At 37.5% G+C, this 22,329-nt stretch overlaps 1 protein-coding gene across 2 annotated transcripts in view; it reads left to right on the forward strand.

Moving 5' to 3' along the window:
* The first annotated feature begins 7,787 nt into the window (after nucleotides 1-7,787).
* SLC44A1 (solute carrier family 44 member 1) overlaps nucleotides 7,788-22,329 on the forward strand; it is a 184,995-nt gene continuing 170,453 nt past the window's right edge. The window contains exon 1 of one of the 2 annotated variants that reach the window (XM_031945566.1): nucleotides 7,788-8,106. In XM_031945566.1, the coding sequence (XP_031801426.1) occupies nucleotides 8,074-8,106 (33 nt within the window). In that variant the 5' untranslated portion in view covers nucleotides 7,788-8,073. The remainder of the gene's footprint in view (nucleotides 8,107-22,329) is intronic. The other variant, XM_031945567.1, reaches the window with a different exon arrangement.

Genomic DNA, 22,329 nt, shown 5'->3' on the forward strand with positions numbered 1-22,329 from the left:
CAGTGCATCAACTGGAGCTTCAGCCCATTACAATAGTAAGATGGATTTCTCTATTAAAAGATTCCTCTCTTTTCCAACTACATAGCTGTATGAGGCAGGATTTTCTTGATATACTTGGACCAAAACAATAAATCACAGACTGAATGCAGAAAATAGGAAATTACAGTTGTCTTTTATTGTCAGACAATAAAGAGATTTGTAAAACTATGTAAAATGATGTTACTCATTAATTTTTGGAAAGTAGTATTTTTCATAAAATGCTATTTATGTTAATATGTAATAGATTTAACATTGTTTTTAATGAAATAAAATTTTTAAATTTTATGAGTTTTAATTTCTAACACAATAAATGTTATAGAAACAAAAACTCTCTAGGCTCCTCAAAGAATGTAAAGGGATGCAGAAGTCAACCCCCCTCTCCATGAGAACCACCATACAGACAATCTTCTCCCAATTTTAAATCCTATTATCCTAGTTACTTTATTTAAGCAAAGGTCCTAGGCCCTCCCCTCACCCAATTTTTTATAGCTGAGACAATATTCATGACAAATGAGTGACCAATCAGCCTCCCAATTATACTAGCATTCTCTTTTCTCCCTATCTCATTCCTCCACTCCCCAAAAAACCAAGATAGAGAACTTCAGATATTTTTGTATTATCAGGGAGAACTGGGCTTGTGAATTCATTGGTAGAGAGAACCCTGGTTTAAGGGAGAGACTCCCTCTTTTCTTTTATTCCTTCTTTTTCTTTTTTTTTTTTGGCTGAGACAATTGGGGTTAAGTGACTTGCCAGGGGTCACATAGCTAGGAAGTGTTAAGTGTCTGAGGCTATATTTGAACTGAGGTCCTCCTGACTTCAGGGATGGTGCTCTATTCACTGTACCACCTAGCTGCTCCTGAGACACCCTTTTTTCAAAGCAGGTATATATCTTCACTGCAATTTTTAGTCACATTGTTATTATTATTATTATTAGTAGTAGTAGTATTCTCCTGGAATACTATGAGGTTGCCTGAATTACCTAGGCTCACATAACCAATATGCATTAAGCAGAGATAGGACTTAAGTTTAAGTTTTTCTGGCTTGTGGGTCAGCTTTCTATCCAATATGCCACACTTCCTCTCTCGTATTACAAACATATTCTAATATTAAGGTTGCTAAATTATATAGATTTAGCTTTCTGGCAAGTGTCAGATAATTAAATGAGATCACGTATGCAATGTATTTGATATATTTTAAAATGCTACATAAGTGCCAACTACTGTTCTATTATTGTACAAATGACACATCAGGTGGCAACTCAGACATTTGGTGAATGACTTTAAAAAGGTTATAAATTAAAGTAAAATCAATTAAAAATCAATAAGAATTTCTTAAGAGTGTATTATGGACCATATACTATATGAGGAACTGAACATACAAGCACAAAAAAAAAGAGACTGTCTTTGATTTCTAGGAGCTTCCATTCTATAAAGGGATGGAGTACAATATGTTTACAAATAAGCAAAGACAATTTATATACAAAATACTTATTTATTTTTTTATGCCAGGAGGGGTAACAACTAGGGTAAAACAAGAAACATCTTTTGAAAGTAAAGCAGTATTTGAGCTGAATCTAAAAGGGAGCTCTAAGTTTCAAGAGATGGAGATGAGGAAGAAGAATATTCCAGAATGATATGGACTGTCTGTGCAGTCATGAATGGGGAACAGCAAGTAGGCCAGTCTGGCTGTAACACAGAGTATAGTGTGTGAGGGGGAGTGATGTGTGATCAGCCTGGAAAAGAGGTTAGAGCCAGATTGGGAAGGACTTTAAATGCCAAACCGAGGAGCTTCTTGAAAAAGCTATGGAAAAAACTCTGTACCCTACTCCCACTCCACCACAACAGTGGTGAGTAGTCCTTAAGAAAGCCCACAACTAGGACCTAAGAAACAAATTCAAATGAAGTCATAAATACAAATTCATATTACCAATTATTTTTAATGAATATAGGAATAAAGAATCATTAATCATAATTGTCGACAGGAACAAAGTTGTTGAGCTAGGGATGTAAGATGCTTCTAAGCAACTTGTATTTATCTAGGAATAATAGATTTTTTTTATTCTGTTATGCTATGTCTAATTTCGGAGAGACTTCTTTTCTTTTGGCCTTTTACCTTCTGGGTTCAACTAGAATATTCAGGTCCATTTGTGTATTTCTCAAAGAGAAATCTGCTCTTTTCTTCCTGGTAATGAATGAAAAGTTACAGCCTCTGGATACAATTAGTTCTTCCCATTTGGAGTTTCTCCCTGAGGTTGTTTGTAAATGTAAAGCTTAGTAGTTGAGTTTGCTAAGGTTCTCACTGATCTGGATGCCTACACTCTCTGGCTGAATAGGATCTGTTCATTTGGTATGCGGCTGTGAACACAGTATGTGCTAAAATTTAAATAAAACAGCAAAAGCACCAAATGCCAAGGTTTTCTAATCATGAGAATAATCTAATTTAAGCAGTTTAAAAAAAAATACAAAGATTCTTCTCCCCAACCAGCTTGAACAATAGGAACCGAGGATCAAAAATGCTGTATCAGAACAGCCTGATGGATCAGTCAGGCCAGAGTTTTGCCTCCGGCAGTGGCCAATACCAAAAGCTTCATCTAAAGCAGAAAACCCCAGAATTCACATGGCCAATTATGCAATATTATACCACCGGGAAACATTTCTGCCTGGCTCAGCTGGTGATCAGCTTTTACCCTGAAGCACCAAGATTGATGGACCTTATAATTTTATCCTGGCTAGTGCAGATGCTATTCTTACATAAGTTTTAATCCTTTTTTTCCTTCCCATAAACAGACATACATACATTTACACACTCATACATACCTCTAAACCCTTACCAAGCTATTTGCCTTAATGACATCCTACTGCAGTGAGCTACATGCCTTAATCATGTGCTAAAGGAAAAAGCCAAGTTATTTTCTTTGGTGTTTCCTGCAGTAGTTTGGGTGAATCTGCAGTACTTTCATTATACTGAGTGCTTTCTTGTGCTTGTTTATGAGGAGGGGTAATGAGCAAATAATAAATTTTCCTTCTCTAAATAATTTTTTTAAACATCTTTGTGGGGGAGGAGGGAGAGAGGGAGTAGAAGGGAGACGAGAAGTTGTACAATGTCAATTTGAGAGACCACAGTTCCTCATGTGGTAATGAATATTCCTAATACATAAATTGAAATATTCCTATGCACTCCTACATAATTAGAATACCAGGTATTAACAAACCAAATTACTGACCCTCAGGATTATTTGTTCTTTTAAACTAAATAATATTGTTCATTATTTTCTCTAGAGAATTGTGGTTCAGGTAAATTAAGTCCAAGATTTTCTTGATCACCACCTCTTTTTAAATCATTACCATCAAACATAATTACCATCAAAAAGCAAAACTTGCATTTTCTTAACCATCATCCCTTCCAGTAGCAGGTAAGAAAGATCTTTGAGGTCAGGGATTGCTTTATTTTTGTCACAACAACCCTGAGAGGGTGGTGGTATTATGTCCAATGCAATTCAGACTTTTCAGAGGAACCAAGGCTGAGACAGATCAAGTGACTTGCCCAGTATCATACAAGTGTCCAAGGCAGAATCTGAATAGTCTTCTTGACTTCAAATCTAAAACTCTTGTTGCTGGGTCATCTAATGGCCATCATTAAATTGAAAATTATATCAATAAAACTTTCAATAGAATGTTCTCTTTCCTTTCCCTATTTCCTCAATATTCCTTAAAAGTATTTATTAAATGGTTGACAATGGTAATATAAGAACATTTTTCTATGTCTATACAAAGCAATCTGTCAAAAATCAAGCCACAGAAGAAAGTCTGACTAGAATTATCCATACACCTTTCTTCTTACTTTGACATCATGCAGTACTATTTCTACCACACATATGATACTTAGCCATACTTTATTAGAGGGGCCTTAGAAGTCACCTAACATATTAACCTCATTTTCCAAATGAGGCAACTGAGGTCAGGAGTAAATAACTTGGTTTAAGATCACACAGGAAGGATGAAGAAGAATCTAGGTCTATACTTAGGTGTTATGACTCTAAAATCTTTTCCACTATACCACATAAGTCTTCTCACCTCTCACTAGGCATAGGCATTTTCTTTAGAATATACTGAACACATATATATGGTCTTCCAGCCTCAGTTTGAATACTTCCTAAGGCAGAGGCATTCATTACTTTTCTTACTCTTTAAAGTGGCCTATTGTTTTATGGAGTGAAAAAAAAAAAAAACAAATCAGTTACAGAGTATCCACCAAAAGTAGTGGTTGACAATTGAAAGGATTTGAATTAAATTTACTCCTAAATACTCTCTAGGTCTTTATGGTATCACTAATAACCTTTTTTTCTCTTCCCCAGTTTTGGGAAGGAAATTTTAAATTTCAGAATTCTCTTGTTCTGAAGCTTTGTTTTTCCTATAACCTTCAAGGATATCAATGTGCTGTGCCAAACTCTTCCTCTTCTGCTGGTAAGATTCTTTTAGTGACTTTGCAACATTGTATCATGTATAGATCAGTAGCAGACAGTGGAAGTTCAATACTTTTCCAGACATCACATTGTCCCTTTCTTGAGGACATAACCCTTTATCAAAAATTCCACCCTCCCTACCCCTTCATCTTTCTTTCTTTTAAAGAGCAAATAGGAGATTAATAAAGAGAAAATAAGATATTTCAAATATCTGCAAAGTAGAACTGAAAATGAAATTATACACAAAACTGTGAATCTGTATATTGGACAGTTTGCTTTTCATCTAAGTATATGCTAAATTCAGCAACTTTATGTTCAGATTTTTGTTGTCTCTTTCCTATGGAACTCTATTATGCTTTTTTCTATGCATCTCAGCTGGACTTTTGTAATAGTTTCAAAAGTGACTTCCCTGCCTCAAATTTACCCCTTTTCAAATTATTCTCTTCACAACTGCCAAAATGATAACCCTAAAGCATGAAATCTAGCCATATCATTTCTCTGCTCAAGAAACTCTAGTGACTCCCTATTACATTTGGGATCAATCACACGACCTTAAATATAATAGAGGGAGGAATAAGATCCTATGTTCAGTATTTACAAGCTGGCTCTAACCTACATTTTTAATATTATAACCTGACTCCTTTCATCCACTTCACATGTTCACCACACAGATTATTCCTTTGTCCTCTCAGAGACTTTGTATAGGCTGTCCCCTATGACTGGAATTCACTCCCTCCTTACCTTCAACTTAGAATATTTAATTTCTTTTAAAGCTCAGTTTAAGGGCCACCTTTTTCACATGAACTTTAATGATCAGTCTCCGTTAAATTAACTGGTATAATTGGTTTGGCAATCAACAGTCAATAGAAGTGGTTTCCTCGTCAGTACTATTAATCAATCCCTCTTTCCCCACACAAACTCAACAAAAGTAAAGGAAAAGATAACAGATAAACGAAGTTTTTAGTGTTAACAAAGATCTTTATTTTATTGCCAAAGTGTGAAGGAATTCTTCCTAATAGAAGTAGAGCAACAAACCATTGGCTGTCTAAAGACTGGTAACATTAGTGGTAGTCTTTGAAAACATAAGTTTTGGAGACATTCTAGCATTTGCGGCAGGAAACAGCTTTTGGGAGTGAGACCCCTTCATCTCTATCCAAGATATTAGGGACATCTCTTTTCCACTATTCCCCCTCCACTCTCCACATCTTCATCATTTATAGTGTGTTGCAAAGGAATTAAAAGCCCAGAATAAGAGGGAAAAAAATTCATATGGATGTCAACGTGGAGACAAAACAATGGGAATAATTTCAATGAACTTGACCTTTGGCATCTGAGAAGTGAGCTGACTATGGATTCTAGAAAATTACCTTGAGAGTTGAGAATGAGAGAAGCAGACCCAGGGAGCCCAATCAAGCACCCTGTCTAGCAGCAAAGCTGCTTCCAGGATAAAAAATTATGAAGACATCAAGAGAAGATGGATTTGGGGCCCTTTCAGTTCCAGGGATGTTAGTAGCTTTGGGCACATGTATTCCCTACTTGTGTCTCAATATCAGAAAAGAGGGAGATATATAAACATATATGATATACCTTTTACTGTGCACCAGGCATGGTGTTAAATACTTTAGAAATATCTCATTAGATCCTCATAATAACCCTGTTACACCAATTTTACAATTGGGTAAACCAAGGCAAACAATGGTTAAGCAGCTTGCCCAGGGTCACACAACCAGTAAGAGACTAGATTTGAAGTCTTGTCTTCCTGACTCCAGGCCCAGTACTTTAATCTTGTGCTCTCTCTTGTATTTTGTAGAACGGCTCCAAGTTCATGTAAGAAGAATGTTTTGTGCTTTGTTCTGAATACATCATCTCAGTAAATGTCTTTGCTTGGAGCTGATTGTTACCTAAAGGTTGACTGTTTACTGTGGGAGCACGAGATATAATATCAGGAAAAGAGTCAGAATTTGGAAGTAGTCCCCTCTTCACTCCATCCAAGGGGCCCGGTCTGTAAAAACAAGTGAGAGTCTAGCTGGAAGGAGAACTTCCAGAGGATGCCCCTATTGTCCATGCTCCTTAAGGGAAAGCACTGTTTCATTTTTATCCTAAGTGTCCCGCACACAGCAGGAACATTAACAAGTACTTTTTAAAGCACTAATTATTAGCATCAATAATTTAAAGCATTAATTATTATTCGAGAAAATCCAACTCCCTACAACATCCATAGCCTAGCATTGCTCTTTAATATTAATGACTTCTGTCCCTCTAACGAGAGTATAAACTTGAGAGCAAGGTACGTACCTAAGGCTTCCCCCCCCCCCAAAAAAAAAAAATCTATTACGGTGCCCAAGAAGCATAAAGACCATATTTTTAAAACTGGCTTATCTAATACCAAGAGACTTAAGGTTAAGTCAGCGGCTTGCTCCGGGTAACCCGGTAGGAAGCATTATGGGTGGAATTCCTAATGAGGTCCTCGGACTCCGGTCACCCCACCCCCCACCCCCGGTTACACCCCCGGTGGCTGTTTCCAGCGTTCCCAGCCCTCAGTTTCCCAGTCAGTAAAATGGAGCCGATAATAAGAAGGGATTACCCGCCCTCTTTTCCCCGACCTCCACAAAGATGAGGGTAACGGCTGGTTTCCTTGTGTCCCCGAAGCCGGAAGGATGCTAGGAGATGGGGAGGAGGAGATCCGTCCCGGGAACAGCCCCAGCTTTCCCGCGGGGCCCGCAAGTCCCGCTCCTAGCCCGAGGGGGAAAAGCCTCGCCTCCCCGCCTTCGCTTCGCTCCGCCTCAGCTTCCGGAAAGCGCCCGGCTCCTTTTAGGCAACGTACCAGTACCGCTCCGCCTTCCCTCCGAAGCCCCAGCAACAGCCCGCCTCCTTCCTTCCCCGCCCGGGCCGCGTCTGTGCCACAGAGAACTCGGCTCGGGAGCTGCTCGGTGCCGCTCTCCGAAGGGGCCGCGCCGCGCAGGGAGCGCGGGGGGCGGGGGGAGGGAGGGAGGAGCACGAGGAGGGTGGGGAGCCGGGACTCTGATGGGAGACTGGAGCGGCGCGGAGGAGGAGGAGGATAGGGAAAAGGAGGAGGAGGAGGAGGCGCCGCCGCCCCCCGCCCCTTTCCGCTTAGAAGTAGCAGCAGCAGCCGCAGCAGCAGCAGCAGCCGCAGCAGCAGCAGCCGCCGCCGTCGCCGCCGCGGCCGGAGCAGCAGCAGCCGCAGCTTCAGCAGCAGCCGCCGTCGCCACCGCCGGAGCAGCAGCAGCAGCAGCAGCGGCTGGAGCCGGGGGAGCAGCAGCAGCAGCAGCAGCAGCAGCAGCGCAGCCGCCCCCCGGGCATGTCGCTGGTGCGGGTCCTGAGCAGCTCCCCCTGAGCTGTAGCCGTCTGGTCCCTGAGGCGGAGCAGCACTGAACGCCAGCGGGTGCCCGCGGAAGAGGAGGAGAAGGAGAAGGAGAAGGAGGAGGACGGGGGGGACAGGCCGGCTCCCTCCCCCGGGCCGGCCGCCGGGGTTGTGGATGCCTAGGGGCCCCGGGGCGTAGCTAAGCGCTCGCCCCCTTCCCCCTTTCCTCCTTGGCATCCCCGGCCCCGCCATGGGCTGCTGCAACTCCACCTCCGCAGCACAGGTGAGCCTAAGGATGTCTCTCCCCTCTCTGTCCCTGTCCCCAGGGCACCCCGGAGAGAGTCTCCTTCCCCCCTTCCCTTCCATCCTACTCCCCCCTCCCCCGCCCCCCGGGTCCGCCAATCTGCAGCCTTTCCTCAGGGAGCCGACTGGCCCCGACCTAAGGGAAAGCTCCTCATTCTCCCCGAAAGGGTCCAAGCTCCTACCCGTCCTCTCAGGTAGGACAGGTTCCTCCCTATACCCAAGTCACTAGGTTAGACTCCTCTTATCTTCCTAGATCCGCAGCGCTCCCCACGCTCCCCAAGTGGGAGTCTGAAGCTCCCTAATCCCCATCCTGTGGCGCCGGGAGGTGCTCAGCTCTCCTCCTTTCTCTCTTTACATACTTACTGGGACGTCAGTCTCTCCATATCCCAAACGGAGCTTTTATCCCCTCTTCACCGATCTGATCTTACCACCCCCCCCCCACTCTTCTCTCTTTGTGCCTCCATCCCTGGACTCCCCCTTTCCCTGAAGCACCCTGCAGGAACCCAAGGGTGGGGTGTGGAAGAGGGATGAAGCACCTGATAGAGGAGCGCCGCGAAAACTCCCTCTTTGTTGTCCATGTAACAGGAGGAAGAGGTGCCAAATTTAGTTTTCTGTGGGCACTGGCCAAATGTTGTCAGGGCTGAGATGCAGAGATTTCTCAGGGCTTCTACCCTGCCCCCACCCAAATATTATGAGCCACTCTCCTTCCCAGTCTTAGACTTTACCCTGAAAGGCTGTTTTCTGATTAAATTGTATACAAATCAAATGTAATAGAACTTGACTGCTGCCCACTAATAACTGAGAAGACCTGTTTGTAAATTACCTAATTTAGTGGATTAGTGAGTGTGTTTACAAATACGATAAAAAGCAATCAGGAATACTGCATCAAACTGTCCTGTGCTGTACAGTGAAAAATAGGCTGTGACAATGACTAGGATGTAATCTAACAACCTAGTAAGTGTAGTATTTGTGGTTTGTTTGCCAATGGGGGTACTTCATTTTCAGAATTAGAGGTTGGTTTACACTTTGGAAAATGCTTGCTTGCAAAAATTTAAAAAAAAATTTCCACCAGAAATCTAGCATCTGTGGTTAATGGCAGCAAGGTTTTTGCTGTTGCTAAAGCACTATATATAACTCAGTTTTAAATAACCTGCATATTTATTCTGAAAATCTCATCTGTTAAGGAGAAAATGTCTCTAGAATTACAGATGAATGGGGGATGTTTATTTGAGCAACAGAAAATCATAAGAGTTAGGGACCTTAGAGGTCACCTAATCCACTCTCTTCCACTTGGTGCAGGAATCTTTCTACAGCATTGCTGACAAGTGGTCATCTACCTTATTCATGCCATATTTATACAGTTTATTTTTCCGGTTTTTTTGTTGGATCCTTCTCCTTTCCCTTCTCCTTCTCCTTTCCCTTCCCCCTCCTCCTCCTCCCTTGAGGGGTAATAGGGAGGCTGGGCTATTTGGTTCACTATTAGTTGGTAGCATTCTATGCCATTAAAATAACTGTAAAATCTGTGCAGTGGTAGCAATGCGTATAATCAGAAAGAGAAGGGGTAAAGTGGCAAAAGCTCTTCAATAGATAATGCATGGAGTGGTTATAGGCAAAAACTTTCAGCTTATTGGATTTTTAAATTTTTTTTATATAATCCTTCATCTAAACCTTAATAATGATTATAATAAAATAATGTATATAAAAACACTTTCCTAATAGCAGCTCTGTGAACATACGATCATGGATTTAAGGTAGAAGGGGCCTCAAAGGTCATTTATTCCTAGCCCTCATTTTATAGATGGAGAAATAAGTTGCTTTCTACTACTGATAGAAATAGTATCAGTTTTATTGATTAAGGAACTAAAGTTCAGAGACATTAAGTGATTTGTAATTTCATAGATTTGGTAGTCAGTGGCTGAAATGGAATTTGAACCTTGGTCATTTGACTTCTAATTCTGTATTCTTCCCATTATACTGTATAGCCTTTCATCAGTTAAGTACTACATGAATATTTTGTAAATGCTACATTTTCTTCTAAGCACCAGCTAATTCACACATCTTCATTATTTTGGCCATGAAATGCCTTTATGATGGGTAAGTGTTGATGGATTTTATGCCTGTTTTTTTTTTGATGTGAGAATAATTAAATTCTGGAGCCATAGATGTCACACTATAACTCTCACCTTTATTTTTCACTGTTCTCTCTACTTTTATACAGTGACCAAGAAAAAACATGGATATTTTTTGCCCCATGGAGTGACTGAACTCCCACAAGGACAGATGTCACTCATCTTTAGGGAATTTTGTGTTATGTGAGGGAATATCCAGTAGTAGGCTCTGTACCACACAGCTAGCCATAGAACATTCTTGGATTTTTCATATCATTCCCTACTTGTGAGACATTATGACCTACTAAAACTGCTGACATAATAATAGATCCTCTTCCATTGACAATATATTTGTGGAGCATTGCCAGTTTGGAAATCTTGTCTATTGCTGTACAAATTTTCTTGAATAAGCTGGTAAACATTGCTATCCTGATATTACAAGGTAATATATTTATAGATTGGGTATCAGGACATCCGGATTCAAGTCCTAATTCTGTCATCAAATTGCAGCACGGTTGGGCAAGTCATTCCTCTATGATTCTCAGTTTCTTCTTCTGTAAAATAAAAAAAAAGTTAAGACAAGATTAGGTGGTCTCAAGAAATCCATTGATAAAGGTTTTTTGGGGGAAGGGGAAGGTGAGGGCCAATGAATTTGGATTAGAAAAAAAAATATTTTTATTTCAATATAATTGGTTTCCTTTGTAATCCTATGTATTTTATGTATTTAAAAACATTCTGTGAAGATTTCCACAGGCATAACTAGACAACCAAAGGGATCTACGACATAGAAAATGTTAAGAATCCTTGGACTAGATTACATTTTCCTCTCATAATAAAGTAAGGGTTAAAAGCTTTTGATATAGGCCTCATCTTGGATTGTATGCATTCATCAGAAGACCAGCCTAGCTGAGGTATGACCCAAATTCAAATTTAACCTCTGATGTTACTGTATGACCTTGAGCAAGTTGACTGATCTTTTTTGGCCTTAGTTTCCTCATTTGTAAAATGAGAAGTTGAACTAGATAGTATCTAAGGTCCCTTTTAGCTTTAGATTTATGACCCTAAATGATAAAAGGGTTTGAAATCTCCATCATTGTCTTTATCACTGGAAATATAGTTATATTGATACGTAAGTAGGGCATTTTTACCCTGATAAATTGCTTAAACAGTAAATTTTGACATTGTTATCCAGATAACGTAGAAAATATTAATATGGCAATAATTATCACATTTAACAGAGACTGCCTAAACTTAAACTTTACATATTTGTTGCTTAACAGAAATATATTAAGAGAATTGAGGATATAAAGAATTCCTAAGTTTAGAAACCATTTCACTTTGAAAAACAACTCTTGAACTTATAGAATGTGAAAGTCTTATGTTACCATCTTATTCTTGCTGCAGCTATCAGCTAATGAATGCCTGGCTATTGTATCTATTTTTTTTTTTTCTTTTTCTTTTATATTTTATTTTTCCCAGTTACATGGGAATCAATTTTTTAACATTTGTTTTTAAATTTTTGAGTTCCAGATTCTTTCCCTTTCCCCCTCCCACCCCTTATCCCCATTGAGAAGGCACATGTGAAGTTATACAAACCATTTTCATAAAAGTCATGTTACCATTTTTGTTATCTATTATAGTTTAATTCTCAAAACACTAGCTGATATATAGCCAGCTTGATCCCAAGACCAAGTAACATCATTTGATAAGCTAACAGTCCCTTTTGAGAACACCTAACATCACTTTAATGAGTTATCCAATTGTAAACAGAAGGACAATCTTCAGAAGTACAGTTTTGAATATGTGATTCCTGAAAATTACATATACAACCTATGAAGCTGTTAGTCTCTACTGCTAAATAAGAATTACAAATTTCAGTCACTGATAGATTGTTATTGGAGTTGGAAAAAAGGATATTAGAAATCATCAACTCTTTCATTTTTCAGATGAGGAAACAGGCCCACAAATTAGTGACTAGTCCAAGGTCACATATCTTAGTGGAAGAACTGGGACTATGTCCCACTTTGTCTCATTTTGTCTTCACCCAGTGGTACTCCTACTCTAGCACATTGCCTTTTAATGTGCGATTGCCTCCCCACATCCATAGGTACAGAAATTTTCGAATGAAGTTCTTAGAAGCAGAGATCAGCAGAGCCTTTATAACTGTAGCATTATATAATTGAAGAATAGCACAGCTCTAAATATGTAATAAATATGTGGGGATGAGGGGGAAGTACTTTGTATCAATTGGAATTCCTCAAAGTGAGTTGTCAAATCTGAATCAGTAAATTGAGTCTATTAACTTCCTATATGATACTCTTCTTGCTACTAAAACAAGTACTTTTCTTCCTAGAATTAGGTAGGAAAAGTGTTAAAGAGTTCCTGGCCTTTTGATGTTATGGCAAAATATTTACATTTTAGCTGCAATACTGGTTTGGATACACTGTTTTCTCATCTTAAAAGAAGCTGTGTACAAAGGCCAATGATAACAGGCCTTATAAAACCTGCAATGTACATCAAAGCAAAATGCTCTGAGCTAATCTCTAGCTCAGTTAAAATTTTCTCAGAGGAACTTAGTAACTTTCAAATCCTGGCAGTTTTTTTATCAATGTAAATAAAGATATTTCACCTTTATAGTGGGAATTCACCTTTGGAATTGAACTCTGTTCCATACCCCTATCCTTCAGTTTCTTACAAACTTATCAATATTTTCTTTTTAGCTCAAATATTTATGATCAGAGATTTTTATTATCCTCAGTCTATTTTTGTATATTTGTATCCGTACTCCCAACATGATGAATTTTCTGTTTGATTCTGCACTGATACGGTGTTGGATTTATATCTCATAATGAATCACACATAAATTCAGCATAATCTCAGTGGCGAATCAAACCTGAAGAATTTTTGTTGGCAAAGTTTTGGATGTCAAAACGAAATTATTCCTTCACTATAAGATTTAGATTGAAGAGAAATTTCTCATTAAATACTTGCATGCGAACTAATTGTTGGGAAAATATAAACAAAAACTGGCATATTAATGTTCAGTATAAGGTTAAGAACATCTATTTAAATCTAAGGCTGATTAGTTCTGTGATAGCTCTTAAAGATTGTTTCTGTAAAAGTAACTATAAGCAAATCACTGTCAGCACATAAGGAAGTGAAATAGAGAAGTGGTTACGCCTAATTCACACTGAATGGCAAGAAAATATAAAACTTCAAATTCCTTCTGAATTGGTTAGATTAATCCTCATCCAAATTCTTTTAAAAACCATTCCCATCTTTCCATATTGCTCTGTTTGACCCAGGATATAAATTCTATAAACAATTGCTATGTTAAGCTTCACAGTTCTCATGGTAAATCTTCAGATTTATTAAATAATATTTCTCATAGAGAAACCAGTTTGAATGGAAAAGTTTTTGGAAAGATTACTTAGCAAATTGCCATAAGTCTTTATTGCTAATGACTAGATCATCATTTCTTACAGCAGTAATGTGGAGACCAAGAGATTTTGTAAGGGCTCTGATGTCCTGTGTCCTTCAGTTCTGACATTAGAAATTGTGAGAAGATGGAGGAAACTCTTTCTGTTTGAACAAACTGCCTGCCTAACCAGGAAAAATAGTATCTGTCTGCTAGCTCAGAATGAGCTCTTAAATTTGAAATGTGTAAGTTTAGCTAGCTTCTCTTTTTGTCTTCTGTCCTGAGAATGATTTTCTTTTTTTTTTTATTATTATAGCTTTTTATATACAAAACATATGCATGGGTAATTTTTCAGCATTGACCCTTGCAAAAACTTCAGTTTCAACTTTCCCCCCTCCTCTAGATGGCAGATAGTCCCATACATGTTAAATATGTTAAAGTATACGTTAAATACAATATATGTATACATATTTATACAGTTATCTTGCTGCACAAGAAAGATCGGATTTAGAAAGAAGGTAAAAATAATCTGAGGAAAAAAAAAAACCAAAAATGCAAGCAAACTATAATAGAAAAAGTAGAAATGCTATATTGTGGTCCATACTCATTTCCCAGTGTTCTTTCTCTGGGTGTAGCTGGTTCTGTTTACCACTGATCAATTGGAACTGATTTGGATCCTCTCATTGTTGGAGAGCCACGTCCATCAGAATTGATCATCATTAGTATTGTTGTTGAAATGTATAATGATCTCCTGGTTCTGCTCATTTCACTTAGCATCAGTTCATATATGTCTGAGAATGATTTTCAAAAAATTATTAGAAGCCCACAAATTTTATTAGCATTTATAATATATCACTTTATGTTATCTTAGGATGTCAGTCATCATATTCTTGTAAATTTGCTGTAAAAATGTAGAAATTTAGTATCAATTACTGACAAAAAACTTTTCATTTACATGTGATCTCCAAATCCTGCTCGAAATACCTAGAGAAAATTTGGAGAGGATCTTTATTGTGTGGAGCTTTTTTTTCCACTAAAGTTATCCTTTCATACCTTATCATATTATGGAAGTGTGATGGTCAGAAAAGACTTTGGATATCCGCCTGATTTTTAAACTTTTTTTTCTTGACCATCCTAGAAACTTAGTACTAATTTGGTCAAAGGATAGAGTTTTCCTGTAATAGCAATTCTCAAAGACTGTCTTTTAAGACAAAGAAATTGTTATTTTCATGGTTGGAGGAATTAAATACACTTATTAAAAAGTGAATCCTTTTTTTATGAATGTATGGTGCCCTGTCTCTGTGAAAGAATCAGGCAAACAAGGAAGTAAATTTTGATGTCATATAGAATAACTAGAAAATATTCATGTAGCAGTCAGGGTCCCCAAATCTTAAAAATATAAGTCTCTAATGCCTAACTTTTTTAAAATAGAATTTAGAATATATAGAATTTATAAGTTAAGGATTAGACTTAATCTGAATAACAGCATCTCTTGAGTTTATAGTCTCTGAAGAGACTTTGCTGCCATATTTCCCTTTTTCCCAGATAATTGGTGCCTGGCCATCAAACTTATTATGGTTAATTCTCAGAAACTAGCCTCTGTTTGATAACATGTTCCCAGGTTCAGTGAACACACAATATGATGTGCTAAAAGCTTCTTGTGAAGACACTTAATATAATAATACTTTAACAAATGCCATTGGTTTGGAACAAAATTGACCACAAAGGTAAATCCCTGATTTTTGTTGGATATATTTTGTCTCTTGTAAAATCAGATTATCTCTGAAGCTATTGGTGAATCTCCACATTCGACTAATGATTAAAGATTTAAATCTACTTTGACTTTTAGAGGTGGAAGTGATGTTAAAAATCATGAAGCCCTTTATTTTACAGATAAGGAAATGATTCCTTAAAGGTAATGACTATTCCAAGGTCATATAACTAGTTAGTGTCAAAGGTATAGTAGATCTAACTTGCCTAAGCCCTTTGGTTTTTCTACCATACCACAATGCTTTTTAATGTGCTGCTGCTTCTATCCTTCCAATAGTATAGAAACCATCTTCAATTTTAAAGTAGACTAGTGATCTTAAATTGAATAAACATCTTCAAGCAAAGACTGAATGGCAGTTGTTAGGGATTGCTTCACTGATTGGAATAAATGCTTCTGAGATTCTGTACTATCTTACATATCAGGTTTCGAATTTATACAAAGATAAAATGGAACTGATTTTTTACCTTGGAAAATAAGTTGTCATAGGTTTCCATAAATTAACAATCTTCCTTTATATGTTCACTGATTCATTTTTGCCAAAACTGATTTGTACAAATTTTCCAGGAATACTACTTTTTAAGTTAAACTGTTACATATAAAGATATTTAGAAAAATGCCTAAAGTTCAAGTAATGGGAAAAGCCTTGGTTTTTAAGAAAAAGGAAAGGAAATTGATAGAAACATAGGCAATATATGAAGAAAAGAGGTAAAATAATGATGGGGACAAAGGGCATAAGAGCATACTGATATTGCTATTTATTCATGTATTTTTTAATATGTAATTTTGGATAGAGGTATTTTAGGGTCCATTCCTGCCAAAATAAAGAATTAGTTAGATTTCATAACTGAGAACAAGGAACTGTTTATCTAGTGGTTCTCTTGTGTTCTCAAGTGTTTGTCAGTCTAGTCAATGCATGGGGACCCCAGGATAGCTCCACTAAGGATGTTTTGTTGACTTAGAATAAAAACAGTAGTAGTTATGGAAAGAAACTTTGAATTCATCATTTTCTTTTACTTTCATATAATTGAGAGGGACTCAAAATCATTTAACTTAACTTAGAGGGTTAACTTAACCCTCTCGTTTTTTGTACAGGGGGAAACTAAATCCCAAAGATATGAACTGTCTTTGCTCAAGGTCATACTGGTAGTAAATTAATTAAGGTGCCCTGAGCATCCTTTCCAGGATCCCTAGATTTTTCTTTTGGACTTGGGATTTAAAACTTATCATTGAATCTTAAAGTGTGATTTAATTTTGGGGTTTTTTTGTTGATCAAAAATTTTTTGTAACCAATAAAGGGCTGTTTTTGGCTGCCTCTTCAAACTGCCCATGATAATTTTCATAAATGAATTTTAAAGGCAAACTCTAAACTATAGGGATTATTATATTTTAATATTGCTAGGTGTGCATATAACTGGTAGAAAAAAGTATGTTTTCTGATACATGTATTTTAAGTTGAGAATAGGGAATATAAAACTTTTCTTAATAAATGTAGAGATACACTTCAGTTCTAGTATGGCCAGTTAGGAAAGTGTAATGATTATAGATTTAGGAATTAGAAGGAACCTTATCATAGTAGATTTTCTAGTGGCTAGATGCAAATTAAGAATACTGTTTTAAATTCTAAAAAGTAGAAATCTAGCCTTTACTTTTAGAGGTCCTAGGCTGAAGAATTCAACATTTACCCTTGTGCAAGTGCACTTTTGCTCTGAGAAGAAGACACAGCTCATGTTCCCAGGGAATTTAGCTAATTAAGTGGTGGTGGAGAGGGAAAAAAAAGGAAATAGATACACAGAGGGAGTGAGAGAGATGAGAGACTGAGAAACAACTGTACAGAGGAAAAGAATGACAAATAAAAAAGAGGTACCTGCTTGTCAGTGTTATCACCTTAGCACTATCTTTGGAAATTCTGACTAATTACTTCTCATAGTTACTATCCTTAAAGTCTCAGAGACTGTATTCAAAATGTCACACACACAAAAAAACCAGGGTAGTCAGAGGAAGATAATTCAGGTCAGTGCAGTGACCCACCTGGATAATGCCTTTCTGAGTAGCTGTAGGTCTGAAGAAAAACTGAGGCTTACCATACTTCAAGATATCACTGTAGCAAAATCCCCAAAGCCTGAAAAATGTAGGCATTAATACTTTGCTTCTTCATTCTGACAAATGTTTCAAACCAGTATTGATCACAGGGGAGACTCTAGTAGTTTTAAGAGATCTGTGGTTTTGCAGGCAATTGAGGATGAGATCTTTGCTTGCTTGCAAGAATATAATCATGATAGTATTACTTTTTACTTCAATACCCTATTTCTCCCTTTTCACCAAAATGGATACTTTCTCCACTGACAGGTTGGAGGCACTCTACTCACTTTAGTAGACTGTTTGCCCGAGTTGCTGAAAAGAGTTCAGGACTAGTAGGCAGAAAGATTGGATTTAAATCCCACCTGAGAGACTACTGTACAACCACAGGCGTTCCTTATCTTTAAAATGGGAATTGTAATTACTAAAATAATTTTTCTTTTTAGACTGGGTTTTCTTGTCTTACCCTGGGTGGAAATATAGCAATTATTCATAAGCTTATTCCACTACTAATAAACATAAAAACTTTGCCCCAATTTATTTCTAATCTGTGTTGGTTTGCTTCTCTCATCTCTTCCACTCTGGAATTGGGAGGGGGGAGGGTAGAGTGAGGGAGAGAAGAATGATGGAAAGACACCTGATAGACTTTAACTTTACTGTGGCTTAGAACTCCTGAGCTCAAATGATCCATCAGCCTTGGCCTCCTCCAGCAGCAGAGATTACAAGGGGGTGCCTGGTTCATAGCATTGTTTTAAAACTTAAATGGGATGATATAAGTAAAATGCTGTGCAAACCTTGAAGTCTGCATAGATAGTAGATTTTGCCAGAACTATACTTGGAAGGTTTTCCGGCTTGGAAGAACAGGTCAGGGCTTGTTTTCTTCCTGTCATATTCTTTTAGAACTGAGCATCACATGACCTCTATACTCAGAAGAGGGCCTTGGTGGAAACATCTAATTACAATGCTATAAATACATCAAAACTTAATTCCTTCTAACATAATGTCTGTCACTTGAGCATCTTAAAATGAACACTGATTTTTTAACCCTTTTTGCCATTTTCTTACTCTTTGCTGTGATATATATTCCCAAACAACATAGAACCATACAACACGATTTCTGTTTCAACATTCAGTTGTATTATAGTTTATAATTGCTTTGGGGTTGAATTAGAGAGAATGAGGAAGCTTTGGAATGATCATCAGAAATTCCATGGAGAAAGTCAGATGTGAGTCATGGTGAAATGGAACAACATGAAATAAGACCTGCTGATATTATAATGCTTTTAAGTTTGTATTGAAAACCAAGTCTTACACCTGAGGAAACTGGCTTGATTAAAATGGAAACTCCATATTGAAGACAATTGAGCTAGGTATACAGTTATGTAAATAGGGTTTTGATGGAAAAAGAGGGAGTTCAGCCTTGACAGAGAGAAAAAAAGGAAGCATTTGGTTTTGGTTTTGGTTTTGGGTCAGGGAGTAGCATAGTGAAAATGGTGTTTAAAGAATATCTATCATGAAGTGATATGTAAGTGATTTGGAGGAAGGAAAGACCAGAACCAGGAGTTCTAGCTAGGAGGCCATTTTCAGTAATTATTGGAGGTGATTTTGAAAATGGAGAAGTACATATTTGAAAGGCATTTTTGATTTACTGTTTTTGTATCCCCAAGTTCACTTCTGTTTTCCACAGAATCAGTGTGTTTAACAAGCTACTATTATATTTAATTAATTAGTTTGTGGAGGTACTAGAGTCCACACAGAGTCACACAGCTAGTAAGAGTTAAGTATCTGAGGCCAAATTTGAACTCAGGTCCTCCTAACTTCAAGGCTGGTACTCTGTTCACTGAGTCATCTAGCTGCCCCTTTAGTGCTTATTATTGAATTATTGAATTATATATTATTATATTATATTTTAGGCACTTTCTTTACCCTAATTTCCCAAATCCAAAAAAAAGTTCTATCCATTTTATCTTTATCTCACATCTGTCCCTTTTTTGCATTTCCAGAGTCCTGATCCTCATAACCTCCCTGGTCCATTGCAATATTCCCTTAAGTGGTTTTCCAATCTCTACATTCTGGGTTCTGGCCTCTCAGACTACTGCTATGTTACTATGCTCAAAACCTATCAATAGTCCATCAATGTGGCTGAATAACCTTAAACTATGAAGACCTGCACTCAAATCCCACCTCTGACACATAATTGCCAAAATCTGGCAATTCTCTAAGACTTGTTAGTTGCAGAAAAAGAAGATGCCAGCATTCATTTTGTAGAAGGAGTTTCTTATCTAAGAGTTCCATATGCTAGCGACATTATAGATATAATCCTTATTCCTATGATCTTGGAATCTGAAATTACGATGTTAAATGTCTTCTCACATTTTAAAAAATAACAAAGTGATTTAAAAAAAATAATCCGACTCCTGTCCCCCTTCACTCTTGAACAAAAATGATTATGGGATGATGAGGATCGTAAACATTCCCCAATGTGTTCCTACAAAATCTGACAAATCAGATTCCCACTTTAGCCATGCCCAAAAACACGTCTCATGAAAGAGAAAGGAAAATGGAAATAATTTGATCCTTTCAAACTTGGGTGGTTAGAAGAATGGTGTTCATACACACACACACACAGGTAGGATTCTGATATGTTGGAAATTTTAAGTTTGGTGTTGAATAGATTGAAATTTAGCTAATAGAGAGTTCTGTTGTCTTCCCAGAGCATGTATCTGGAATGTGGCAAAGAACCTGGAAACCAGGACTGGTCAAACCTGATGAGTAATTGTGCTTAGCACAGTTCCTGGCACATAATAGGCAGAATAAATGCTTATTGACTGATTGGATGACTGATTCTCACTTCTGATGATTCACATAGGTTTAAGTCATACTGCTGGAGGGAATTTAGAAAAGCACTTCTAAGGATTATGAAGTCTGGACAAGAAGCTGAAAGCCTTAGAAACACAAGTGGTATTTTCTTCACAGCTGCTCATAAAAGACAAGGACTTCAGAAGAGAAAAACAGATTTAGGAAAAGAACAGCTGGTTAAAGAAGATGGAGTCTGAAAATGGGTTTTGAATATTCTGGTCCAGGTCTTAAAATACCGGAGTGACAGGCTCCTGATGAAGCTTAACTAACAAGAAATGGAACACACACACACACACACACACACACACACACACATACTTTGCCAAGAGTCTTGCAATTCACATCAAGAGCTTTAAAATGGAAAAGAGATGGGCAGGAAACTTTTTAATTTTACCAAGCTAAATACTGTAGAGATAAGGTTGACAAAGAAAAATAGCAGTTGAGATGCCCAGAACTTTACAGAGACAAAAACTAAAAATGGAGCCAACAGTAAAAGATGAGCTATAATGTTTATACATAGATGCCCAAAGAATAACTAACAAGAAAGCTTAATTAAACATCCTAACTTAAGAAATCAAATAAGTATCACTAAAATTTGGAAATGTATAATTGGTATAAAAAGAATGTAGTATAAGGCAATGATATATATGTGGGGAAGGAAGATAAGGGAAAGAAGGTATAGCATAGCTCTTAAGAAAATATATACATATGAGGAAATCCAGGAACCAAAGCAGGGAAACATAGTGAGTGAAAATCATTCAAGACAGATAACAAGTTGTTGTCAGAGTATACTACAGACTACCTAGAGGAGGGGACAAAAGGAAATAGGTGAGTGTTGAGTTCAGGAAATATATGATATGGAGACAAGATTTAGTAATGATAGAAAACTTCCAGACATGTACAGGAGCTTTATTTGCCAAAGTCAGAGAAACTAATAATTGAACCTTAATGATAATTTCCTCTTTCAAAAAAGCTGAAGCAACAAGAACTGTTATTCTGGATTTGATTCTCATTATCAGGGAGCAACTGATTACTGAAGTAGAAATGAAGAGCCCACTCCATCTTAGAATTTCTAATAAAGGACAAAAAAGCTGGGTATAGTCTGACTTGCAGCCTACATTTTGGAACAACAAATTACAAAGTGTTCAAAGAAAGAATTGGTAGGATCTTATGAACTTCTCTGGAGGAAGTAAGCTTAGAATGAAAAAAAAAATTTAAAAATAAAATTCCAAAGAAATAAGCAGAAACAATTCCAGGGAAGACTAAAAGGGTGAATTCTTTAAATAAATTGTTCCTGACTGACTATAGGAGGTTCATTGACCAATTTAATTTTAGAAAGGCATGCACAGAACATAGAAGCAAGTAATGGAACATATATACATGTGTGGCACTTTTGATAATAACTGAGACAATATTGTCTTAAAGTTTGCAAAGTATTTTACCTATTTTCTCTCTTAAACCTAACAACTCTATGAGGCAGATACTATAGGTATTCTCCCCTTGCCCCCCTATTTCACAAATGAAACAGGGTCAGAAATAAAGGGACTTATCCATGATGACATGGTAGCAGAAATGGGATTCAAACTCAAGTCTTCCTATCTTCCAACTCTAGCATGTTGGCCATTTTACCATGCTGTATTCTCCAAGGAAAGCTCAAGAAAACAAAAAGAATTTGTTTTTCCAGCAGTACTGAAAAAAGAGAATCTAAGAAGGACTAGACTGCTGCTAAAGGTAGATGGGAGATGATTTTTTTTTTTTTTTGGCTTGTTTTCTCTACTAAGGAGAATGATCTTTAATCTTTGGACTGTAAAGGACAGCACAAAATGGATAATAGTATGCTGAAATTCAAGATAAATAGGGAGAGCATCTGGATATCTTTGAGGAATTCTAATCACCAAGCCCAGATGAACCTTATTCTATGCTGCTGAGCCACTTTCAGTGGTAGAGGTACTACAATCCTGGAGAGAGACA

This window comes from Sarcophilus harrisii, chromosome 1, assembly GCF_902635505.1.
Source record: "Sarcophilus harrisii chromosome 1, mSarHar1.11, whole genome shotgun sequence".
NCBI lineage: Eukaryota > Metazoa > Chordata > Mammalia > Dasyuromorphia > Dasyuridae > Sarcophilus > Sarcophilus harrisii.